This window comes from Nannospalax galili, unplaced genomic scaffold, assembly GCF_000622305.1.
Source record: "Nannospalax galili isolate Female #2095 unplaced genomic scaffold, S.galili_v1.0 scaffold751, whole genome shotgun sequence".
In the NCBI taxonomy this organism is placed as follows: Eukaryota; Metazoa; Chordata; class Mammalia; order Rodentia; family Spalacidae; genus Nannospalax; species Nannospalax galili.
Window position 1 is genome coordinate 264,555 of NW_008331125.1, and position 26,041 is coordinate 290,595.

Here is a 26,041-nt window from a genome sequence, read left to right on the forward strand (position 1 = left end):
TATTAACTAAGATTGGAATTTTTGTTGTGAAATATATGTTGTTAGAAAAGTTATCATAGACTTACTTTTTATGCTCTCAGTTTTATACTGGACAAACATGGCTTAATCATATGTATAGATGAGAGAATGGCAGCACTGGACACTTAATTTACTAATGTTTTCTGAATGGAAAAGTTTTCATGTGACCCCAAGGGACAAACCATTCATATTTAAAAGTGCTGCTAATGAGAAAATACAGGAAAATATTCATGTAATAACACTATCTGTGTTATTCTTTAAATTTTTTAAAATTTATTTTTATGTGTATGTGTGTTTTTCCTGCATGTATGTCAGTGTACCCAATTAGGGACAATTGTTAGCTGCCAGTGGTTTCAGGTAACCAAACCTGGATCTTCTGCAAGAGTAGCCAGTGCTCTTAACCCCTGATCCATCTCTCCAGCCCCTACTTGTGTTATTTTAAAATAGTAACAAATAATGCTGGGCCTAGCATAGTAAGGGTTGTATAGTTGCATCTTAATCAACTATCTCTTTAGATTAAATGAAATTTTCCCATAACTTCCAGTTTGTTATAGTAAGAACATTATAAAGTTAAAAATATGTGACTTTTTATTAAAAGAAAAACATTTTCATTTTTTTGCCAAAAAATTTGTACCAAAAACATTCTTGGCAGCATAATTTGTAATTATCAGAAATTGGAAACATCACACAACATGGGTAGACTTACATATATGCAGGCAAAACACTCATACATATAAAATAAAAATAAAATTTAAAAACAGAAATTAGAAATATTGGAAATATTTCTGTAAGAGCAAGTAAACAATTATGACATCATCTTTAACTGGTATGTTAAAGAACAGTTAAATGCACAGGCTTTAGTTATGTACATAAGGAAGCTGTATCTCACATCTACAATATTGAGCAAAAGAATAAAATCCCCAAAGAAAACCTACAGAATGAATCCTTTTTACATAGAAATCCAAAAATAGTCAGATGAAGAGTTGAGAAGCAGAATTATTAAGAAAAATGCAGAGGACTGGGCATGGAAGCATCATCTTCGATCCCAGCACTTAGCTGAAGCAGATCAAGGCCATCGTAGTCTCTGTAAGGAGACTTGTCACAAACAAAAAAACAGAAGAAAAGAAGTTATCCTTGTAAATTCTACTTGGGGAAGGATACAGGAGCAGCAAGTGGGGCCAGAGAGGATGAAGGAGTGAACTGGGGCATGGGGATGAATAAGAGCAAAATAAAATGACATATGTTTGAAAATACCATAATGAAACCCATTAATTTATATGCTAACTTAAAAACTAGTATTAAAAAATTACTAGTGTATGGTTGGGGAGATGGGTCAGTGGATAAAGTGCTTGCTTGTGCAAGCATGAGAACCTGAGTTTGGATCCCCAGCACCCACATAAAAAGCTAGATGCAATGGCACATCTGTAACCACAACCGTGAGACGGGTGAACCTGGATATTCCCATATTTTTTTTTACTTTGGGTACTTGACTTAGAAGTTTGTTAATTTGTACATAAATAGCCAAGTACATTTCAAAAGGTGTTTGTTGATATTATGTTCCTAAAGATAGGTTCATTTTTAAAAGATACATATGTTCTTCTTTTATATTTTATTTCAGGAGGCATTTTATTCTTATGTAAAATGTACTGGGAAAAGGAAAAAAAAAGATCTTAAGATCTTGTCTAGCTATTTAATTAGACAACATTGATGCAAAATAAATAGATGCTTCCAGAGAATGGAAACACAGTACAGTTTTGGGATAAAATTTCTCAGAGAGTTTTGGCACTGATTCTTGTCTGATCTAGGTTTTTTTTTTTTTTAACACCAACCTTTAATTGGAAGATCATTATATCTTGAAACAGGACCATTAAATGAAGGAATTATTCTTGCTTCTTCCTAAATTAAGCCAGTTTCACCATCAGGAAAGACTTACTTCTTCAGTGTAGCTATTCTTAAATTTTCCTTTGTGCTCCACACAGCTCTACCTCTGAATTTTAAAATCTAATTTTTTATAGTCCTAAAAGTCATTGTACATAATAGGTTTTGTGTTGGTGCCACTAAGGTGAATATGTCCTTTGCTTTTTTGTTATGCTACTGATACTAATAAATATTTATAATCTGTGAGGTACTGCATTTAAATTCTTCGGTTTATAACTATTTTTTCCTGTTGATTTATAGTAGCACTTATTTATTTGTAGTATATATTTACTTTCTTTCATAAAGATATTTGTAGTTTTATTATAAATGATGATTAAAAGAAAGTTTAGGAAATAATACACTAATTCAGCTATTCCACTAATGTTCCGTATTATCAAAGTAGTTGGGGTTCTTTTTATTACTAATACTACTCAAATATGACCTCTTTATAACTAACTTTGATATTTCAAAATTATTAGTAGAATTTTATTTTCCCAAGGTTTACACATCATAATATCAAAGAGCTATTTTAAGAATCATCCAGAAAGAAATGTTCTTGCTGAGGTACATGACAACATCTAAAAGTACAATAGAAAGGAAACAAGTGTTCTATGAGGAAAACTGGATAGTTGAGTGAAAAAAAAAAAAACTTGTTCTCCTATTGAATGCCATGAGCAGTGCTGAATGCAATGGTTGTATAGTCCCAGTACATTTATCATTCCATCTAATTTTTTATTAATTATCTTCTTTAAAAATTAATGAATAAAGCATAAATTAAAGAAGGCAATATTGTGTCCCTTTGGTCTGTGTCACCTTCAGAATAATATGGTTCAGTTTTTTAAAGATACTAATTTGCTGCTGTGTAAATACAGTTTTATATAACAAACTTATTTACATGTCATGAATATGAGAAATTTTTAAGTGAATATGAATTTCATTGTTGTATATGACTCTTTCTTACCTGTTTATAAATAAAAATTTCTACTGTCCTAAAAACAGTTGAGGAACTTCGACTTGTGAAATTATTTTCCTTTGGCAAACTGAATGGAAAAGATTTGGGGAAAAAAGCACAAGTGCTGGCATAGTGGACAGGAATGTTGGAAAAAATTTTTAAGTGTTGGCATAGGAATTCTTTAAAAATTCTAACTCACTCACATGTGAAATGAAAGTAAAAAAGCATCTGTCCTATTTTGTGCACACTGAATAAATAAAAACGAGCAATTATATTTAGTGAAGTTTAAAGCTTTTTAAACTAAGGTATTCTGTCTGCCTTTTGGCAATGTTATTTGTTCCACTGAATTAAAATATTATGTTTTAGTGCAGGCATACTTTGTAAAGCAGAAATGATATGTAGAAGAGAGCATTCTCTTTTTCTATTCTGATACCGCAGATGAAATAGGAAATCTTTGAAAGACTAAACATTTCTAATATACTTGAGAGGAGAACTTTGGACCTTAGCCTCATCTGCCATTCAACCCATTAGTTAGTGAATATTTTCAGAACTTATGGGCATGTCTTACCACAGCATCTATTGTTCTGCTCAAGGTGAAACATAAATTAAGTCTTTAAGGATTACAACTACAATTATTTTGTTGAATTTTCCACAATTCATGTTTTTAATTCTACTACCAGATGTGGTTATATTTTCAGTGAAAACAAACAAGAAACTTAGAGAAATATGAAATTCTATTTTGATTCCTTCAGAACTAGTTTAAATCAACGTTTTAAAGGCCAACACGATGTTTTCAGATTGTTATCTGAGATGTTTTTATTGTGTTCTGGGGCTGGAGAAAAACAATTTGGTCTCTCATTCATGTGTCAGTAAAGTTATTCAATTTTACCATGTGATTATTTATTGGTAGAATGTGTTGTTTTTCATGCATCAAATTATTAAAACATAGATCTCAACACATGGTTTCATAATTGTGACTGAACTAATCCACAGAGTACCTAATTTCCTTTGATCCTTTATGTTGAACAGTTCAGGCCGTGGTACTTGCCTTGATAATGAGCCTCCCAAGCGTGACTTTCTTTACCCAGCTGTGGCCCCAGGTCAGGTGTATGATGCTGATGAGCAATGCCGTTTCCAGTATGGAGCAACATCCCGCCAGTGTAAATACGGGGTAAGAGTTCTCAATCCTCATGTTCATCATTCATAGATGTTCTTTTATGGCACAGACATTCAGATGAAATCATGGTGAACTTAGTTTAAGTATGACTTTTGACACTGCACTTCTGTTATCATTTGTGTATTATTTATTTCTAAATATTTGAGCAATCCTAAATTAACATGTTTCACATTTATTGTCAGGGATACAAACAGAATTTTAGTAACTTCTAATGAATTTATCTTTTAAATCTTAAACTTGTGATGCTAATTTTATTTTGTCTTGTAAAATGTTTTAGATTTAAGACACCTCCCTACTCCCCTTTTCTGGCACTCTTATACCTTGACTAAAGGGCATTTTTCACTGGCTTATGTACCTTTACCTTAATTCATACTAGCTAGAGCTGAGTCATTTCAAGTTGCTTCTCCTACTGTCTACCTTCCAATGCAACAACCAAGCAGGAATAAGGTAACATCAATTCAAATACTGAAAAAAGGGAAATAGATGTGGAATACAAAATGTAGGCATCATAATTTACTCTTCATATTAGCCCCAAAAGGTCATGGTGCCCGATTAGAGATGTATAAGAAATTTTGTTGTTGTTATTGTTATTGTTTGTTTTTTGAGGCAGGGTCTCCCTGTAGCCCCAGCTGGTCTAGAACTTACTATGTTGACCAGGCTGGACTTGATTTCACAGAGATTGGCCTGCCTCTACCTCCCAAGTGCTGGGATTAAAGGTATATGCCACCATACCTGGCTCTAGAAATATATAAGAAGTTTTTTTTAAATTTCATAATGATTTCGGTGTCTAATGTAGGAGTATAGGTTGAATGAAAAACAGGATTTTAAAATGCCAAGCTGTATGTTAAAAAAAGTAAAAGCTTGATTTGTCTTGTGATATAAATAATTCCTGTTAAAGGATAACAATATATGGAGTTAAGTTTTACCATAGGTACAATTGAACTATATATTTACTATAGTTTACTAGTTATTCCTGCTTGGTATGAGACAAAGAGAGGCAATTAGAAAACAATGTCTCTTGGGTGGCAAGCATATTGTTACTGTTGATAGCCTTGGCAGCACCTTCTGTGCTCTAGGTTTTTCATGATTGTGTGTAATTATCTGGGTATGTAGAGCCTCATGCGAACCTTTGATCTTACCTGTATCTTTAAAAAGTTTCTATTCTTGTTTCTGAATGGCTCTAGTTTTTTTTGTTCTTAAGTTGCTTTTTCCTAAAAGAAATTTGCTTAGGCATTAATCTCAGGCATTACACTTTGGTTAACAGACTGGTCTGAGCTCATGAGATTAGAGGTGTTTTGCTGCATTACTTTTCACAGCGTCTCTCATTTTTTGTTAGGTAATGAAACTGCTAATCTATATTTTACTTTTTCTTTTGGACTGAATATTAACTCCATTCATAAGTTTCTATGGTAGGTAATTTATAGTATTACATTTACAGGATTTACAGATGTAATTTTTTCTTTCTTGAATAGATTTATTTTTACAATTAACTTGATTCTTCTCACTTTATCTGAAAATCTCACTTCAGACTGGTTACAAATGAGACAAGGATTTATATGAAATTGTAATTTTCTTACATTCTGCTTTTAGATTTTGTTCTGTTATGTTTATGCAGACTTCTGTAAGAGATATAAAATACAACTGGAAAACTTGGTGAAAGTCATTAGCCTATACAGAAATATAGTTTCTTATATTTTGTCATGAATCTTTTTGCTTAGTTTTACAGTAAATGCTGATTTCTCTAGATACATATACAATGTGAAATTCTTCTGGTCATTTTGTATACTGCTCTACATTTCCAATTAGGCTTCTTAAGCTATAATAGATTCTTTACAATTATTCCTACTTCTTGAATTTATACCTAAAAACTTGGTTTACAAAATCGATAACACCCATTTCACACTGTTTTTTTTTTTAATCTGATGTCTCTAACATTTTAAACAATTCTAAATATTACTTAGAAAGCAATAGAATCTTTGACGGTAGGAGTCCAGTCAGGTAAGCAAGTCATGCTTCACAGGGCAGCTGAAGGGGACAGTGAACATGCCGAGATTTGGAGAACTGGGTATAGCTGAGATAAATGCAAAGCACCACCAATGTGGCACTAGTAAATAGTGGAAAATTTAAATGAAATGTACTGTTCTTTTTATTAAGGTGTTAAATGACACAAAGAAAGTGCCGTCTTCAAAGAAGTTTGTAAAAATACCACCTGACAAAACTCCCCCCTCTCAGTCAGCATTTTCCAAAGATTAAAGTGGGTACATAAGGTACCATATGTTTATGCAAAAGACAGTGCTGTCTTTTGAAGGCCTATGAAGTGATTCCTATTTGAAAACTAGTCTCCAATGATGTCAGGGAACGTTTTAAACAACCACAGAATGATCGGCAACTGCAGCAGTCGTCAGTTTTCCATCTCTTTCACTCTGTTCATCATGTAGTCATTGAGAGCTTACCAGTGCTTACCTCTATGGTTTTGAAAAATCCTGCCTGAATTCTTAGTTAATTCTTGAATGGGTTCATTTATATACATGTTATTACATTTGGGTACATACATGAAATTTTTCTATTTTATTTAATTTGAGCAACATTTTCCACAATTATCATTGTATGTGATCTAGTTTTGTTTTCCAATTTGTATTCTTAAATTACAGTAGGATAGTAAGGAAATTGTAATGATAAACACAAACAACAACAGTGCAATATGTAGTGTAATGTAGTAATATAGAAATGATGGTAGTGAGATGTAAATGATGCAGTGGCTTTCCCTGGGACACTTCAGACTGCATGACAAAATTAATAATTACTTTACAATATTTTATAAATGGGAAAACTAAAATTACAGAGTGTGATTTACTTACTCCAAGGTGTAAAAAAGTAAAGGCCTTAATCTGCCAGTGCTGTTTCTTCTAGGTATAGTAATTATGTTCCTAAAACCAGGGTTGCTGATGTGTTTTGTTTCAGAGAACTCTTGTTTAGTTTTTATCAGGTAATGTCTCATTCCTGATTACTAAAAATCTTCTCCTAACTCCCCATTTTGTTCCTGTTTCTTTGGGGAGAGAATAATCTCTAAACTTACTGTTTGAGGACATTAGTTCTTGAAATCTTAAAATTAATAAATTTCTTTCCCTTATTCTGTTGTTGTTATTATTTAAGACAACATCTCATGTAGCCCAGGCTGGCCTCAAATTTGCTATGTAGTTGAGGATTACCTTGAACTTCCACTTCCCAAATGCTGGATTTTAGGTTTGTGGTCCTGGGGATCAAAACAGGCCCTTGTATTCTAGTAGATGACCTACATCTCCAGCCTTACTTTCTTTTATATAAGAGTGAGTAAAGTTGCTTGCCCCCAAGCCTGATGACCTAAGTTTAATCCTGGAACCCACATGTTGGAAGGAAAGAACTGAGTTCCACAAGTTGCCTTCTCACCTTCACATGTTTATATGGTGTGCATTCATAGCGCACGCACGCGGGCACGCACACACACACACACACACACACACACACACAAACCAATTGCTTTTTAAAACTTAGTACTCCTATATGGTAACATTCAAGTATAGAAAAGGGACACGTAAAGCTGGGACTTTACTATTTACTCAAAATATCTACTAGTTCAGGTTTCTGAAGATGCCTTGAATGCTTTCAAGAAGAAAATGCATTGCAAATAAAATAGTAGAATCATTATCTTCAGGAAATGTTTCTTTGCCTATTTAGAGCAACAAACTCCTGTAAAGCTCTGTAGAATCTATTGTGTAACTTTCTGCCACTATTCCTTCTGTGCTTTTGAGAGCTCGAAAGATTCTAAGGGTCGCATTATTGGCTCAGCCTCACCCTTCACGATCAACTCAAGCAGAGTTTCTCTAGAGACAGGCCTTCAGTTTGATCATCCTCTATAAAAAGATTTCTCTCAGTTATTCTCTGTAACATATGGCTTATTTCCTTCAGCACCTATTAAAATCCATAACTTCTTTGCTATTTGATTACTTGTTAGTTAAATGATGCCTACCTTTGATAATCTTACCTAAATTTATACGTGTGTGTATGTGCACACATAAGTCCTATAATGTATTCCATGTCTCTTTTTCATCATTTAGTACTTTTTAATATACTATATATTTTCTTCTTGTCTATTGCTGTCTAATGGAATCTATTTTTCTTGGGGACAGAGATTTTGTTGTATTCTCTACTGTATAACTTTCCAAGTGTGATAGCAGATGCCTTTAATCCCAGCACTCAGGAGGCAGAGGCAGGCAGATCTCTGTGAGATTGAGGCCAACATGGTCTACACAGCAAGTTCCAGACCAGCTTGGACTACAGGGAGAACACCTCAAAAACAAAACAAGAAAACTACTGTATAACTTGCACCAAGAACAGTTTTCTGGCTCATTGTAGAGACCTGAAACAACATCCTTATTTTTCTAGGTAAATGAAAATGCTCCCTCTGTTTTAATGTGTTTGTGTGCATGTGTGCATGCACATGCACTTCATATTCATGCACATGATCACAGCTGATGTACTCATGATTGCCACATCCATGTCTAAGCAGAAAACAGCAATTTTATAGTACTCCCCCTCAGGCTGTGTTTACTCCAGCCCTGTCAACTGTTCTTCCCCAACATCCCTCGGACCTTAGAATGGTAACGTAGATGTCTCATTTAGGACTGAGCACTCAACAATTCCCTATTCTTAGCACTATAATGGGTTAGGAGTCTATGATTATTGCCTACTTCTCTAAGGCTGAGACCTGCACCAGACTCAGGGTATAAGTATAAGCATTTAGAAGGCAGTTTAACTACATGTCCATATAGCAAAACACCAGTAGTAGATTCTTCCCTGGAACCTGTCACCTCTCTAGCCATAGGCTTCTGGCCAGAGGTATGGGTCTTGTATTCCTTGTTACCAAGAAGGTCTTAGATCCATTCAGTAAGTTAGTTAGTTGCCCTTCGAGCAGTCATGCCTGGCAGGTTGGTATTGTATTATACAGTATCCTTTGCTGAGTTAGATTGTTGATGCCTTTTCTCCCCCAGCAGCTTGTATAACACTGTCCAGCACCATGAATCCGCCAGTAGGGAAGAAGCTTCCAGCTCAGTTTCAGCTTGATTTCTTTGTCCTGTATCCAAAATGGTTGTTGTCTTCAGCAACATGTTCTTAGTGTCTACAGACTTGTTTTAAAGCTTCCCTGTGTGAAACTTTACTTTAAATTACCTTATAATTTACTTACTTTATAATTCCTAACTAAGAGTCTAGTCATTATTGCTTTGTCATTAAAAATCATTCATATAATTGCATGTATACTTTATCTCTACTTTTAGGATATAGTTGGCTCTCTGAACAATTTTTTAAAAAGAGACGCAGAGAAATAAGAAAATGATGTTAGTGAAATACTGAGAAGTATATTGAGAAATATAAGGAAAGCATTTGAGTAGCTTGGGGTTTTGTTTGATTTGTGTTTTTTTTTTTTCAAAGTAAATGCAGCTTCAAAGCAGTTCTATTCCTTACAGAGAGTATTTAAAAACTCACAACAATCATTTTTAAAGCTGGAAGTTTGTAGATTAGTTATTAGGATCATTTCAAGTTATTAAATATTGAATTGTTGTATTGAGAGAAATAGAATTATTTTCCTAAATATTTTAAGGGAAATATTAGAGTATAAATATTCTATAGTGTGGTCTAATGTGAACTTAGAGAGTAAAGGACAAGGAAATATTTTAGCAACTCAGTATTCTTTAGAATCCAAACACATATTTATCTGGCATATACATGTTAAAAGATTGCTTTGGTTTTTATTTTTCCTAAATTCCCAAAAATCATAGGTCCATACCATAGCTCTTTGTGGGTATAAAGGTCAGTAGTTTTCATCCTAACATTTCCTTTAAAAAATTATCTTTTTAAAACCCCTTCAAATTAGTGATTATTTAACCTGGACTTCTAAATCAAATTTTTTGGTCATTTCCTTTCTAGCATCTCTTTCTTTTAAATTATCTACTTAATGGGATTAAGCTATTTAAGACAGAAGTAATGTTATGAAGTAATGTTGAGAAGGTGCGTTATCCTTTTTGTTTAAATGTCTATTGAACACCTGGAACCAGGTCATAGGTTACCATATGTTGGTGTTCAATTTTCTTTTGTGTGATCAAATGATGAGTAACCTTTCTAATTGCTGATGCTCTTCCTGACCTCTTCAGGCCTTTGCTCTCCCCATTGACCTCCTTTACTGCAAACAGCTGTTGAAAGATGCTACTGATAGGATAATGATGACACTGAAAATGTTTTACAGTCACTACCAAGGACCCAAGATAGCATAAGGTTAAAGTTTCCTACAAACAGAAAACTCATTCATTATCTTTTTGATAGCCTTTGCAGTTGTTAAAAAATTAAGAAACAAAAGCCATCTGTTAATAAAACTACCATTTTCTCTTTATATATTGCTTTCATTGGTGATATAATAATTGCATTTTGTATTTTTGGTTGGTAATGTGTTATAAAATAATTTGGTATTTCTATGCTGTCTTTTCCCTCTGTGCGGACTACTAATTTTAATTTTGCTAGGTAAATCAAAGAAATGCTTTCTCCATTTTTTTAGCTTGTTTTGACGTATGTTTGTTTGTTTTAATGTATTACTTGAAAAGAATGGAGATATTAGAGAATATAATGCCATTTTCTCTTACTGAAAGGACCCCACAAAATAAGTGGTTATTATATTTTGATTAATCAGGTCCCAATTCAGAGGAGTTGTTTTCTATGTATGGAAAAACTGTTGCATATTTGATAGTTACTATAAAAAGCCATTTGCTAAATATATTTATTTTTATTTTTCAGTTTGGATATTTTTTATTCAGGTAATTTTTTTATTCCAAAGAGAGGCAAATTTTTCACACATTTTCCAGAAATAACTTGAAGTTGGTTACATAAAAATATATATACATTGAAATTTAAGGGGGAAAAGTAGGAACAGGAAATCAAAGACCAAAGGATTTGCCAACATGGGGGCAACTTTGGTGAAATAATGAAGGTTTCCATTAGCTCTGTTCTCTCTCTCTCTCTCTCTTTTTTTAAATCCTAAGAAGTTTATTGGGCTTTCTAACAGAGCATAGGGTGGGAGTTTATTTACAGAAGAGTGTCCCCCTCCCATTTACAGCTGCGCTGGAAAGTCCACACTCTAAATATAGAAATATAGATCCTGTGAATTCCCGACAGCAGCACAAAATGTCAAGAGTGGTGCCTCATGGTGCTTGGCTTATATAGACTTAGCCCCTACCCCACATACAGCTAAGGTTGCTTGACTGGGTGGGAGGAGTAACTGACTCCTTGCCAGCCTGGGAAGAAGGCTTGACTATAGTTTGCCAGCATAGTGGTTGGAGGACACTTTCCAGCTAACACTCTACCTTCTTCCAGCTCTTACACTCTTTGGGCCAACCTCTTCTGCAAAAGTCCGTGAGCCTTGGAGGGGGCCATTGTAGCAAGGCACTGAACTTTCAGATCTCTGCATCATCTGCTTTCCATGGGCTGCTGGCCCATTTCAGTGGGATTCCATCTATTATAAGGATTTGGTACTAGGATCCACCAATGAGGGAGAACATACATCTTTTGTTTTTCTGAGTCTGTGTTACTTCACTTAGTGTAACAGCTTCTGGATCCATCCATTTACCTGCAGATTTCATTATTTCATCTTTCTTTACTGCTGAGTAGAATTCCATTGTGTAAATGTACCACATTTTCGTTAACCACTCCTCAGTTGAGGGACACTTAGGTCACTTCTATCTCTCAGCTATTGGGGAAAGAGTAGCAACAAACATGGATGTACAAGTGTCTCTGCAATAGAATGGGTCCTTTGAGTATATGCCAAGGAGTGGTATAACGTGGTCATATGGTAAGTTCATTTTTTGTCTTTTTAGAGTTCTCCACATTGCTTTCCATAGGGGTTGCACGAGTTTGCAATCCCACTAGCAGTGAATGAGCATTCCCCTTTCTCCACAACTTCAGCAGCATCTTGTGTCATTTGTTCTCTTGATCTTAATCTTAAGATAGTTCTATGTTCCATGAGTCTTAGGGGTAGAGGTTGCATCCTAGATGTGCCACTTAGGTTTGGGGAACTCACAGAGAATCTGTGTGTGTATGACCAGTGATGTAACTGTAATAATCTCTGTCTGTTGAAAAAGAAGCTACTTTAATGGGTGGTGACTGGGATAGTTGTCTGTAAATTTAAGGATCTGTGTTTTGCACATAGTAAGAAATTACATTTGTCTAGGGATATAAGAGCCTTGGGGTTTTCTCTAAAATCTGTGACCTCTCCAGCTCTGTGTATTTGGCTAGGTTTGGAGTACCAGAACCAGACATGAGTTTCCTCTGACTGAGTGGTCTTTAAGACCAATTAGGTAGTCGTTGATTACCTCCAAGATAAAAGTGCCAGTACTGCACCAACACCATTTGTTGTGTCAACTTTTAAACAATAGTTTATTGATGTACATTGTGAGAAGGCAATGAACTGGGCAGTACCAGAGTAACCTACCTTATGTTAATTTTTTAAATATCTGATTGATAAATGGGTTCAAGTCTCAGTTTTTGTGAATGCTATCTCTATTGGATGCAAATGCCCTTATAGACCTACATCTCTAAAATGGAAGCACCATGAACTGCAGGACTTAGACTGCAAATGATTAGCTCATTGGGATGCTAGAAACATGCCAGCAGAGATTTAATTGTGCAAATGCTTTTGTGAGGAGAGGAGAAAATAGCCCCCTTAAAAAATTGGAGCCTTAGCTTGTGCCTCACAGGAGATCAAAGTAAAAAGTTTTTTAGCAACTACCTGGTGCTGAGCAAATAAATCAACATAAAAATGGACTCAGTGAAAATCTTGGAATGTGTCATTGAAACCAATGCACCTGACAATACTTCTACAACCCAGAAGGTACAAGACACTGAAAGATTAAAAAAAAAAAAAGTGTGTTAAGGAAGATAAACTTGAATACAAAATAGTAAACTGCATAGAACATAATCCTCCATGAGGCTGATAATTATTGCCCCAATGAAAAAACAATACGAAAACTATGGAAAAGAGATAAGCGATGTGGTGCTAAAAAGAGAAGATCCAATTAAGCTAAACAGGCATTGGGGGAGGGGTGAATATGAACGAGTCATGTTAAAGGAGTCAGAATCAAAGAGAGGTACGGATCCTCAGAACATGAGCCCCAAGTAGATTAAAAGAAAACCACAGTGCAGTGAAACAGCACTGAAATAAATCCTCAACCTCTTGAAAGCAGTTCAGTGACTATTTCAAAAGACAGCCTAAGGAACTTCTGGCTATTGATGACTGCTGGAATGGAGAAAGACAGTGTCCTATAGGGATGGGACTCCCAGTGGTTGGACCCACACTGAAGGGCATTTAGAGACAGAAATCAGACTCTGTAGGCCATATTATCTATATAAGAGAGTATATTAAATTGAGCGAGGTGCGGTGGCAGGAGTTGCGGATAGGGAAAGGAATCTGAATATCATCAAACTATATTGTATGAAAATCATAAAAATGCAATTTAAATAAATTCAAAATGAAAAAATGACAGCTTTAGATTAAAATGATCTTAATATCTCCAAATGCTGAGAATTTTAAATGTCAGCTTAGAATTATATATTAAATAAAAATATTATTCAAATGGGAGTGAATTAAATATGTTTTCAGAAAAACATGGAAAATAATCCTTTGTTATGCTAATTACTAAAGAATCTGTATAAAGATTGGATACAAGTCACTGATAAATATACAGATATATCTAAAAAATACTGAATAATACAATGTAGGCAGTGTGTGCTTCACAGACTTTTAGAGTTTTGTAGGCAAGAAAATTTCCAAAAATTAGCAGAATAAGATGGGGTTCCAAGTGAAAAAGAGTAAAACTTAAGAAATAATGATGGTCCATTAAAATGAAAAAAAAAAACAGTGTCATGGAAAATTCTGACCATATTAAAATTATTCATCCAATTTTGTCAGAGAAATTTAAATATATCATAGAGCAGTACCAATGTGACTATACCCTGTTTTGTTTCCGAGTCCTATGGATTCTAACTGATAATACTATATGTTCATTGCACTAACATTATTTCTGTTATGTAGTAGATTCTCAATATTTTCAAATGAGAAGGGAATATTGCTGTCACTATTGCATTGTCAAGGCTGGGTGTAGTGGTGTAATCTCAGCATTCTGGAGGCAGAGGAAAGTGGATCTGTTCAAGGCCAGCCTGGTCTTCACAGTAATTTCCAAGCTAGTCGGGGCTACATGGTAAGACCCTGTCTCAAAAATAAATGAAAATAACAAATACAAACAAACAAACAACATTAGCGAAAGCTTTTGAATTGCCAGGCCATCATCCAACTTGGTTGAAGCTGACTCCATGAACTTCAAGATTTCATTTCAGATTATCACTTTCATGCACTGTCATTTAACAGAAATATTTCTTAGAGGAGCCACTGGTAACTTCTCTCCCCTTCCTTAAAATCAAGGATCAGTACAGAGAATCTTCTCAGACTAGAAATGTTGCTTTCAGTCTGTCAGGTAAACTTGGTTTTGATAAAATGCTGTTGTTTATAGCATTTTCAGTTTTATAGCCATCTTCTCTCCTTGTTATAATTTTTCATTTCCTGCCTCAGAACAGGATATAGGTTAACATAGTATTTTATATTGTTAATATTAGGAAAGTATTACAATTCTCATGTTCTTTCTACTCGGAGGTAGAGGCAGGCAGATCACTGTGAGATTGAGGCCAGCCTGGTCTACATAGTGAGTTCCTGGTCAGCTGGGGCTACAGGGAGACCCTGTCTCATAAAACAAAACAAAACAAAATTTATCTGAATATTCTATAGGGAGTGATTTATGTGGCCACACTTCTTTAGTAATTGTTAAATCTGTACTATTTTTTATTCTGGAGCACAAAAACATATTCTTACATATTATTCTTTTCCTCTACTCTTCGATAATAATAAAATTTCTGTTGACTATTATGAAAAGATCCTAATCAATATTAAATGCTAAGATATACGTTATGCACTGAAATAAGAATTAGACAAATGTTTCAGTGAGCCATCAATTGAGTAACCTATGCTCTGTAAGAACTTCCTCTGAAATCCCTTCTCCTGTACTTGTACTGCAGCAAAAAATGCAGAATGGTTATGCATGTGCTTTCTGCAAGAAGTGGACATGCTTTCAATCTCTATTCTGATCAACTTGCCCTTGCCTTCTTTCCTAGGAAGTGTGTAGAGAGCTCTGGTGTCTCAGCAAAAGCAACCGCTGTGTCACCAACAGTATTCCAGCAGCCGAGGGGACACTGTGTCAGACCGGGAATATTGATAAGGGGGTAAGCTCCAGTCATTTGCCAATCATTTGTCTTATAGAATAACTGCTCAGTTTCTGATGCTGGTGTTCAACCACTGGAAATCTTTTATATTAATATAAAATGCACTTAGAAATAGTATTTCTAGTCCAGTGATGATTGTCAAATCTTTATAGCTACAAATATGCATTACTTATGAAATTATAAGGAGTAACTTTTCTGTGTCAATTTCATTTATGTTGGTATATGAATGAGTTATATTTGTACAAAGATAACCTCAACAACAATCTTAAAATCATATAATATAGTCTGTTTAATATATAATCTAGTTCTCTTTGGGTAAATAATTCCTAGAACAATGATATAATCAAAAATAGGCTGTATACTCTAAATCATCTTTAAATTACAGTATAGGAGAACACCAGTGGAAGAAAAATGAAACAATTTACTGAATATGGAGATTTGGGTTAGATAATCTTAGTTTTCATTGATCCAATTTTCAAAATTTTCTATAAGAGTTGTTTAAACAGGGTTGGGAATATAGCTGAATGATAAAGCATTTTCCAAACATGTATAAGACCCTGTGCCCAGTCCTTAGTACCGCAGGAAAAAAAAGAGGAGGAACTGTTCAAACCTATAAAAAGGTTTGTAACTATTACCTGTTGTCTCTTCTCAGCTGTGACTTCTTCCATCTGAGCTGGGCTACTCTTAACAAAGACCACACTGAATTTCAGCTTGCAGTGGGGTATTCAAATAAAAAGAATGAGAGCTTTTGGGCAGCTGTCAGAGTTTATTATTCTTGCTGACGGCTTCATTCAAGACCCATGACCTAGTGCCATGTTGATGGCTTTTCCATGCTGAGGTTGGAAATGTTGGTAAATTATGCTAAATAGAAGAATTGATAGGGTTATTTTAAAAGGATTAAGGATTTTTTTTTCAGATTTCTGGAGTAGCCAGTAAAAATACAGAAACCTTCATGCGATACCAAAAATTTTCCTTTTTTTCACTGAAGTAATAGAAAATATTAGGAACCACATTCTTGAAACAACAGTCTAGGTTTATTTTGGAACCACCAGTTCTTGTCAAGGACAAGTAGCAATTTACATAATCTAAAGAAATATACAAGTGAAGGAGCAAAGTCACAGTGAGATTCTGTTGCTTTATTTGCCAACCATTGCTTACTTATTCTTCTCACAGTCTGGTCCCCAAGTCACAATTTCTATTTCCTAGAATAGTACTATCACTAGTCCTGATGCTTTTTATTTTACTTTATTTTTTCTTAAGAAAAAGCAGACATTTTTTTCTTCAAGTGTTTTAAGTTCTGGGAATGTAACTCAATGGTAGAATATTTGCCTAGACTGTTTAAGGCCTTGGGTTTGACCTCCAGTGCTACAAAACAGGGCAGAGAGTAAACATCTCAGAGCCTTTCTAGAAGCATTCTCTAAATAATATAATTACTCCAAATATTAATTTTTATACTATGTAGGAACACATTACCCAAATTCACAAATCATTTATGTGACATACATGTATTTACTATCTTGTCATTTGTGCTTAATAGATGGTCCTCAGATGTTATATCATAGAACTATATGCATAAATGTGATAAAGACAATATCTCTTGGAAATTACAGTCTTGAGGATACTCAGAAAACAATCTCAATGTAAAGCTGATAATATTGAATTTAAATTTAGATAAGGAATATGGGGGAGGGGGGCTAGAGAGATGACTCAGGGGTTAAGAGCACTGGCTGCTCTTGCAGAGGACCTGAGTTCAATTCCCAGCACCCACATGGCAGCTAGCAAGCATCCACAGCTCCAGGTCCAGGGGATCCGACACCCTCTTCTGACTTCTGCAGGTATTGCATGATGCAGGTACACTTACATGCATGGAGACAATACACTCACACATAAAATAAAAGTAATAAATAAAATATTAAAAAGGAAATAAAGGGCAAATATATTTATTCCTAAACATGAATAAAATGAAGCAGAGATAACACTAACAAAATAGGACAGAAATTTGTTTGATTATTAAAGACACATTCTTAATCTATATTAATTTTAGTAAACTTTTGATCCCTTAACCCTTTCTTCAAATGAAGCCTATACAATTTTAGTTTATGTGTTTGGAAAACTAATAATTCTCTGTCTTAACAAGCCCTTAGCTTGCCCTTACCCTGTATTGGGGCCTTTGCTAATTTTTGACATACCTTCAAGCAACTTGGACTCTATGAAGAACTACTTAAGAACCTTGTACATGTAGCAATGTTTGTGTGTTCAGATGCCTTTTTTTTTCACTACACAATACACTATTATAAGGTCAATGTGTGGGTAGTCATCATCTAAAATTAATCTACCAAGCAAATCTTAGTCGTTCTCCTAGAATCATGAGAGATAGTTTTAGGATCGGTATTACCAAGCTTTAAAAGAAATGAAACTATATAAAATAAAAACCAAATGCAGGTTTCTGGATGGACAATAATTGAAGAAAACAATTTAGGAGACTCTCAAAGTATCAATAAAAAATTTTAATTTGCAAGCCAGGAGTGGTGGTGCATGCCTTTAGTCCCAGCACTTGGGAAGCAGAGGCAGGCAGATCTCTGAGTTCAAGGCCAGCCTGGTCTACAAAGTGAGTTCCAGGCCAAATGAGGCTACAGGGAGACCCTGTCTCAAAAAGACCAAAAAAATTTTTAAAAAAAATTTGCACATGGCAGTGATTTCAGCCATTTGGTTGGCTAAGGCATAGGAATCATGGATTCTAGGCTAGCCTAGACAATTTAGTGAAGTGGGGGGCATGCTGAGGACCTAGCTCATTGGTAGAATGCTTTGCCTGACAAGTCTGGTTCAACTGCCAGTTGGGTGCACATGTTTGGGTGAAAGCATGCACACACACACACACACACACACACACACGCACGCACGCACGCATGCACACAAGAACAGGTTTGAACTTATGAAGATATTAGGGAACGAAATCAAATTGCATTTCAAAGAAAAATACAAAGCAAAGAACTAGACAGATGAACTGAGCATTTATTATTTATTGACTATATTTACAGTTTATCACCTTATGAATTTCTGTTTATTTATTTATTTGAGGCAGGGTCTCCTAGTAGCCCCAGTTGGTCTGGCCTGGAATGCACAAAGGTGGCCTCAATCTCACAGAGATCCACCTGTCTCTGCCTCCCCAGTGCTGGGATTAAAGGCATGTGCCACCATAGCCAGCTATTTTTAAGAAAGATGCATGTTACTGTGGTCAAATACAGTCTTTACCTTCAGGCAAGGAACTTTACTTGGGCATGGCATCAGATCTATGTCTATTTGGAAATTAAATGAGAACTCAAACTTTTGACTGAAAGTAAAACAGCCACATCAAGTGATAGAGACAGAATTAAAGTGGAAATTTCAATTGACCTGATCAACCTTGTTAGTCTAAACTTGCATAAAAATAATTGACATTTTCAATAATGCTTATGGCAATGCTAATATTTTTAAAGTACTTACACTATGCAATGCGTGTTGCCATTTTCTCTTGAATGTTAATAAACCTTGATGAAACAGGTATTATTTTGATTCTCTCTTACAGGCAAAGAAAGTACTTTACACAGCAGTTCAATGCTGTAACTGAGACTCCATCAGATCTTTCTTATTCTATAGTTGAAATTTTTTGCCTATCATTTTACTCTATCTTCTCATGAAGAATTTTGCATAGGAAAAACTAGTATTTCATTGTTACATAAATAAACCATTAAGCATGAGTTAGACAGTGACAATTTATTCTATTATACTAAGTAGATTTTTTATTCATCTACCTGTAACACTGAAATCACAACAAGAAATCAATGTAGTAGAACACTGAGCTATATGAAATATATGAAAATTGATGAAATTATGGAATCTTAAAATAAGAGAAAACCAATTTCTGCATATTTCATTGTGATATTGTGAGGATGGAATGAGTTAACATCTTAGTGGTTTTTTATTTGCCGTCCTTAGACAATAATGGGCAAAGAACTCTATCAGACTGTCGTAACTGGCATCAGTGAGTACCAGACAGCGTAAGAATGGGTTTATGTGCTTCAGAGACATGAATGGAATATCCACCAACTGTGATCCTAGTTTTTTGTTTCAAAATTCACACTCATCAAAAAGAACAAGAAGGGACCTATAGCCCATCTAGGCAGCTGAGCCAGCAGGATAAAACTAAAGCTGCACATAGTTTTCTGAATAAATCTTTTTTTAAAGGGAGGAGTTAGAAATATCATTTGAGTGATAGCATAGACATATCCAGAGGATTGAATCCATGATGATCTCGTCAAACCTTGGCTGCAAAAGATGTGGGATCCTTGCCCTGGGGCGCAGTTCCACAAATGTTCCACAACTGTTCCATGTACATTTAGCAGATGGAGTAAGAAATATGGCCAAAAAATTAAAAACTGATCTTTGCATGAGTCCTGGGGGGTCTGACATTGCTATTACAGCCATTGGAAGTTTGCCTGAATAAGCCATTCAAGGACTGAATAAGAACCATATGGTCTGAATGGATGTGCTCAGGGACAGTAGCATTAACCAAAGGAGGAAATTTGATGAGCCCAGACGGTGCACTGGTACTGTGTGTCCATGGGTCACTCTCCTATAAATCAATCAATATAACTTCCAGGCAAAGAAATTTACTTGGGCATAGAATCAGCAATAGCCCTTTGGGCAAGAATCAGAGGGATGATGAATTTGATGAAATAGTAAATAAGGATTTAGGATATAAAAACTTAAGTGGTAATGTTGGCATTGTTACTGAGCAGGATATTAAGGATAATCAAAACCCAATCCTTGTAATCCCTGTTGGTGACCACAAAGAAAGTTTCAAATAGTTGGTTTATTGCCAAAAGATTGATTTAATGATTCCATAAGACTCAATTGGACATATCAGCTAGTATCTGGGCTTACATATAAGTGACATTGATCCCTAATATCTTTGCATGGAAAAATAAGGCTGGATTAGAAAAGGATCATTGTATGCCTTTATAAGCACTGGATATATAGTAGAGCTTTTGCAACCTTAGATCTTAATTCACTTACTATATAATATAATGTTTTGGCTGGACCCCAAATAAACACAGGAAGTGAAGAAAAAAATAGATCTTCTGAATGCTCTAGAAATTTCAATACTATGGGATAACAGGTTCTAATGGGGAATTTGGGCTGAAATGTACCCTGAGCTTTCCCACACCTGCACAGAAGAAAGCCAAATCTTTTAGTTGTGATGTGTTCCAACCTTCTGCTCTTCTGATTTGAAAAGATTGTTCTGTGTTAAATCACCAATATTGCTTCCTTTACAACCTTAGAATTTTTCATGAGAGTTCTCTCATTCTAGATGCTGACTTGATCCAATTCTGGGTATTACAAGATATACCACAGTCACATCTTTATATAGTTTTAGTAAAAAAAATAAAATGCCTCATATAGTGGCTCACACCTATAATTCACTTGAGAAGCTGAGTTAGAAAGATCTTGATTAATTCTAGACCACCCTGAGCTACAAAATGAGTTCTATGCCAGCCCAGCTACAAAGTGAGACTCTATCAAAATAAAGAAGAAAAACAGAAAAAAATCATTTATATATTCTGTGTATACTTATTTTGAAATTTTATTTTGTGGAATTATAAAATGTAGAAATCCAGTAATAAGTAATGTAGTTTAGTAATGAATAGTGTTTTGTTAAGAAAGCTTTTTAGATAATGTTTAAAGCACATTTATTTAATTTAAAAGAAATGTATAAAATAAGATAAATTAAGATTTAATTTGGAAGTGTGAGGTTTCATTTTTTTCAATATTTTTTTCTTTTCCTTTGGTTTGGTTCTTTTGAGACCCAGTCACCCTGTAGTCCCAGATGGCTATATAGACCAAGCTGGCCTCAACATCCTAGAAATCTGCCTGCCTCTGCTTCCCAAGTGCTGGGATTAACCAACACACTTAGTTACCTTTCCTTAATCTTTATAAATATACCTAAATTAGCATAAGAAAGACCAAATACACAATTTATCTAGATAAGTTGGCTGGTAGTAGTAAGACTATTAGTTAGAACCATCCAAAATTACTAGATTGGACATCACCCTTGAGAGCTGGAGTATATATGTTTGACTTTCTTACACTAAGAAGTGAGGTAAGAATGCTTGTAGAAACAGAGCTTTTGACAATTTCATGGAAGAGAAAGAATGAAAGTAGATGATACAGCACTCAGAAGATTCACCTTTAGAGGCCTATTGGTCTTAATGTACTTCAAGTTATTTTGTGTAATCTAGTTGTTTTACACATGATTTATGTGTAATAAATCTTCAAATTATTGAGTAATACAAACATCACTTGATCCATGTAAACTCTCATATGAGCTTCTTAAATCCCTTTTATTCCATTAAATAACTCTCTTCTTTTATAATAATATACTACATTAACACATTTACTACCAAGAGAAAAATGTAGCAAGAATTCCAAAAAGATAAAAGCAAAGGAGGGTGAAAACACAGAACATAAGAGAACACCTCTGCCTAAGATCAAAACCAAACAAGTTGTTTGATAGATTTTAATTCTTTGAACGTGTGTCTGCATTTAACTAATTTGTAAAATTGTCTTAATCTAAACCATATTGGAGTCAAGAATTAAAATTAATTCCCATTTTATAATTAAGGAAACAAAAAATATCGAATTACTTGCTTTGGAGCCTAAAATATTACTAGAATGAGAACTGAGAATTGTAATATAAAGTTTCCTACAGATGTTTAAGTTGTTAATTTGTAGACTAGTATTCTAAGTTGTTGATACTTATTAAGTTGAAGACTAGCTTGATCACCTGTGAAGTAAGTGAACCTTATTACTGTGAATTTTTTGTTCATTCATCCTTGTTATTTAACTTTTGACATAATTGTTTATTATAACTCCATGAAATAGATATAAAAAGCATGAATTTATGTAGTAAAATTTCATCTAGGAAACTGTTGTGAAATTAGATATTAATTAATAATGGGAAAGCCAGGTGTCGTAGTACATGCTGATACTTTTAATACTCAGGAGATGGAGAAAGGATCAGAAGTTCAAGGTAGCAAGTTCAGGACTAGCCTGGGCTCCATGATATCCTGTCTCCAAAGCTCCCCTCCCAACTGATGAAAATTGAGCAGCATTTTATAAACTAAACAGCATATTTATCTTTTACTTTAAGAAGTTTGTCATTGTGTATTAGGTTTCTTTATGTACCAAGAGAGAATAATGAGATATATATTGTGAAAGCTGCAATTATATATATATATATATATACACATGCATTCTTACATATACATATATATATGAAAATGTCATAATGAAGCGCAATTCTTTGTATGTTAACCAAAAATTTAAAAATTGTGTGTGTGTGTGTGTCTCTGTGTCTGCGTGCATGTGTATTCTGGGTATTGAATCTAGAGTATTGTGTATGTTAAGCATCTGTTCTACCATTGAACTTTACCTTAGTCCAAAAATAAGGTTCAAAGGAAAACAAGAGAATTTGTGTGATTTTTCTCACTGCCCTACATTTTGTGAGCATGTATAGCAATATTTTAAATTTATTTATTTATTTTTTTTAATTTTTTTTTACTTTATGTGTATGTGTGTATTGCCTGCATGTAGGTAAGTGCACCCATGTTAAGCAGTGCCTGTGGAGGTCAGACGAGGCTGTTGGATCCCCTGGGACTGGAGTTACAGACAGTTGTTAGCTGCCGTGTGGGTGCTGGGATTCGAACCCAGGTCTTCTGCAAGAACAACCAGTGTTCTTAACTGCTGAACCATCTCTCTAGCAGTGTTACTAAATACTTTGGAGAATGTTGTTCAGTCTTCTGGCTTTCACTATTCTTTTATCCCTTAAAAAATGAAAAAAGTTCTCTGCTAATAATAACTCAAGGAAGTCCGAAATGGCAGCAAAAGGAATATAAATTTGTCTTAATCTTTTCTAGTTCCTTTCTGACCTGCAGAAACTAAAACATGACACAAAATTCTATAATCAACTTTATTAATTCACCCAATACATTTTTCCATGTCTTCTAGATATCAAGTAGCACTATAAGCATTTATCATTTCCAATAAAATACCTATCATGATAGAAATGTTCTTTTCTAGCTCTAACATGTTGCTACATGTTTCTATGGCCCTTAAAATGTGACTGGTGGGTCTGAGAAACTGAATTTTTTTCTTTTAATTAATTTAACAGTAGCTGTGTTACTCTCAAGCTTCTTTCATTTGAAGGAGAAGGAGCAAGAAAAGGAGTAATTTGAAAGATAATTAAAGTAGTGCTGAATGTTAAGAGAATTGAAATGGAGGCTATAACTACTATTCCATCCTGAATAGGGGGAGGGTACTGTAGCGAGAAAAGATGGTGGAATGCCGGACCAGAGTAAGAGTATCCAGGAAAAACTTCTGTAGAAATGATATTTGACCTGAGACCAAATGATGAGAAGACAGGTATATAAAGAACTGGAGGGTGGATGTGATGGTGCAGTCCTGGACTTCCTGCATTCAGGAGGCTGAGGCTAGAGGATCACCAGTTCAAAGTCAGACCAGGCTACATGACAAGAACCTGTCTAAACTAATTAGTTGATTAATTAATAATAAAAGGACTAGAGATATGGTTCAGCTTAGAGAACCTACCATGCATGTATGTCTCCTTCTGATCTGTGGGACCAGTTGGTGGGAGAGTGTTACCTGAAGGACCAGCAAATGTGTTAATGAGGGAACAAGGTTTGTGTATGAAGAATGAAAGACAAACATGCCTGCAGCATTCAATGAAGAGGAGAGAAGGAGGCTGAAGAAGGATGCAAGGGCTCCATTAGTAAGTCCACAGTTCAGGGGTATAGGAAGCCACTGAGGTCTTGTAAGCAAAAAAGTGACAGTGTGTAGTAATGTGTCTTTAAAAGATGTCTCTGAATTCTTTCTGTAAAATAAGTTCTAGTAGAAAAAGATGGAGGCAGAGTGTCCGAGCAAGAAGCTAGTCTGGTTCCTAGTTGCTGGTCTAGGGTGGTAACAATAAAGAAGGTGAAAATTCAAAGAATTCTGGATATGTCTCAGAGATAAAATCAACAAGCTTGGTGATAGAGTTAGTGCAATGAAATGCTTAAGTTTTAAGGTCACACATCAGAATTTCTTTATATTTTACAATAAGGTTGAATTATTTACTTAATTATCTAATATTCCTGATACTTATTCCACTCTAATAATCATGTTACCTGTTGTTATGCAAGTAAACAAATCACTTTTATAGCACTGATTTGATTTGTCAATGTTTGATAATTCCCAAAGATGCACCAAAACCTACAAATGCTTGGTTTGGAAGAAGACTTTTATTTTGCTATATACTGCAAGTAAGATTTATCATGCTAGAGTTATGAGCTGATTATGCGATGTCTGCATCCTGATAAATTCTTCCTGGCTTTCTCCTTAGGTGCAGTATGTGTGGTTTATTGCACAGAGTAAAGCTGAGCAGAATTCCAGTACACATGTTCATGCGGGGGCCTTACACATGCCTAGTCAATGTATATAAGGGTTTTTTTGTACCCAGTCCCTAGTGTTTTGGCATTACTTTTATTATGTCTGCAGTGCTCATGTAGATGAAATACCACAAAGCATTCTTTTACTATTGTAGCCTCAACTAGTTTTTTTTTTTTTTTAATGAAAAAAAAAAAAAAAAAGAAAGAGCAATTACCATCATAAAAATTCCTTACTGGGGAACTTTCCATATTGTGTTATCATTCCACAAGTCTAATAATACTGGAATATAAAGAATTTTTTAAAGAAATTGCTAAAATATCTAAAAATGATTTTGAGGTCTGTAGCTAACTCTATAATGAGAAACACTAAAAGTCTGGAGGAAGAGAAACAAAGAAAAACAGTCAAAGTCAGGTTTCTTTGAACCAGTACATGTTTGAGATTATAAATCATGGCCTAGCTAAAGATAGTTTGCAAATCACATGCACCTTCACCATTGTTTAAGCACAGTTAAAAACTGTTATCTCTTTTTGAGAATGCTAAGGCTTAAAATTGATCATTACCTGATTTTCATATACTCTTCCTGATAGCACTATCTACCTAAAAGCTAATTCTATGTTTTCTGTGCAATCTTGCAGTGGTGTTATCAGGGAGATTGTGTTCCTTTTGGCACTTGGCCCCAGAGCATAGATGGGGGCTGGGGTTCCTGGTCACTATGGGGAGAGTGCAGCAGGACCTGCGGGGGCGGCGTCTCCTCATCCCTAAGACACTGTGACAGTCCAGCGTAAGTAGCTAAAGTAAGCCGGAGCCAACAAAAAGACACAGTTGGAAATGATTCAAAGCTGTGGTTTCACATGTTATCTGTAAAAACGTTTCTCTAGTGAGCCAAATGCTTGTCTTCAGAACAAGCAATAGGCCCAGTAAAGTGGAGGAGCTTTGCTAGGCAGACTTTCTATTTCTTCCTTTTCCTTCATTCTGTATGAAAAAATTAAAAAAAAAAAAAACAAAAAACCAAAAAAAAAAAAAAAAACCCAACTTTTAAAATAGAAAAGCATTGTCTATCTGTCCAGATAAGCTAGAGATCAGTTAGATTTCTTCCTCTGAAAACTACTGAATTATGGATGAATCCAGGTCTGGTTTTTGCTACATTA

At 34.8% G+C, this 26,041-nt stretch overlaps 1 protein-coding gene across 9 annotated transcripts in view; it reads left to right on the forward strand.

Annotated features, from left to right (window-relative positions):
* The window catches only part of Adamts6 (ADAM metallopeptidase with thrombospondin type 1 motif 6), a 283,297-nt gene that overhangs the window by 149,829 nt on the left and 107,427 nt on the right, over positions 1–26,041 (forward strand). For all 9 annotated transcript variants that reach the window (XR_003847524.1, XR_003847513.1, XR_003847512.1 and 6 more), the window contains 3 exons: positions 3,917–4,058; positions 15,303–15,410; positions 25,529–25,674. Coding sequence is in view for 5 of the 9 variants with exons in the window: in XM_029557800.1 (XP_029413660.1) it covers positions 3,917–4,058; positions 15,303–15,410; positions 25,529–25,674 (396 nt within the window). In the remaining 4 variants the exon portion in view is untranslated. The remainder of the gene's footprint in view (positions 1–3,916; positions 4,059–15,302; positions 15,411–25,528; positions 25,675–26,041) is intronic.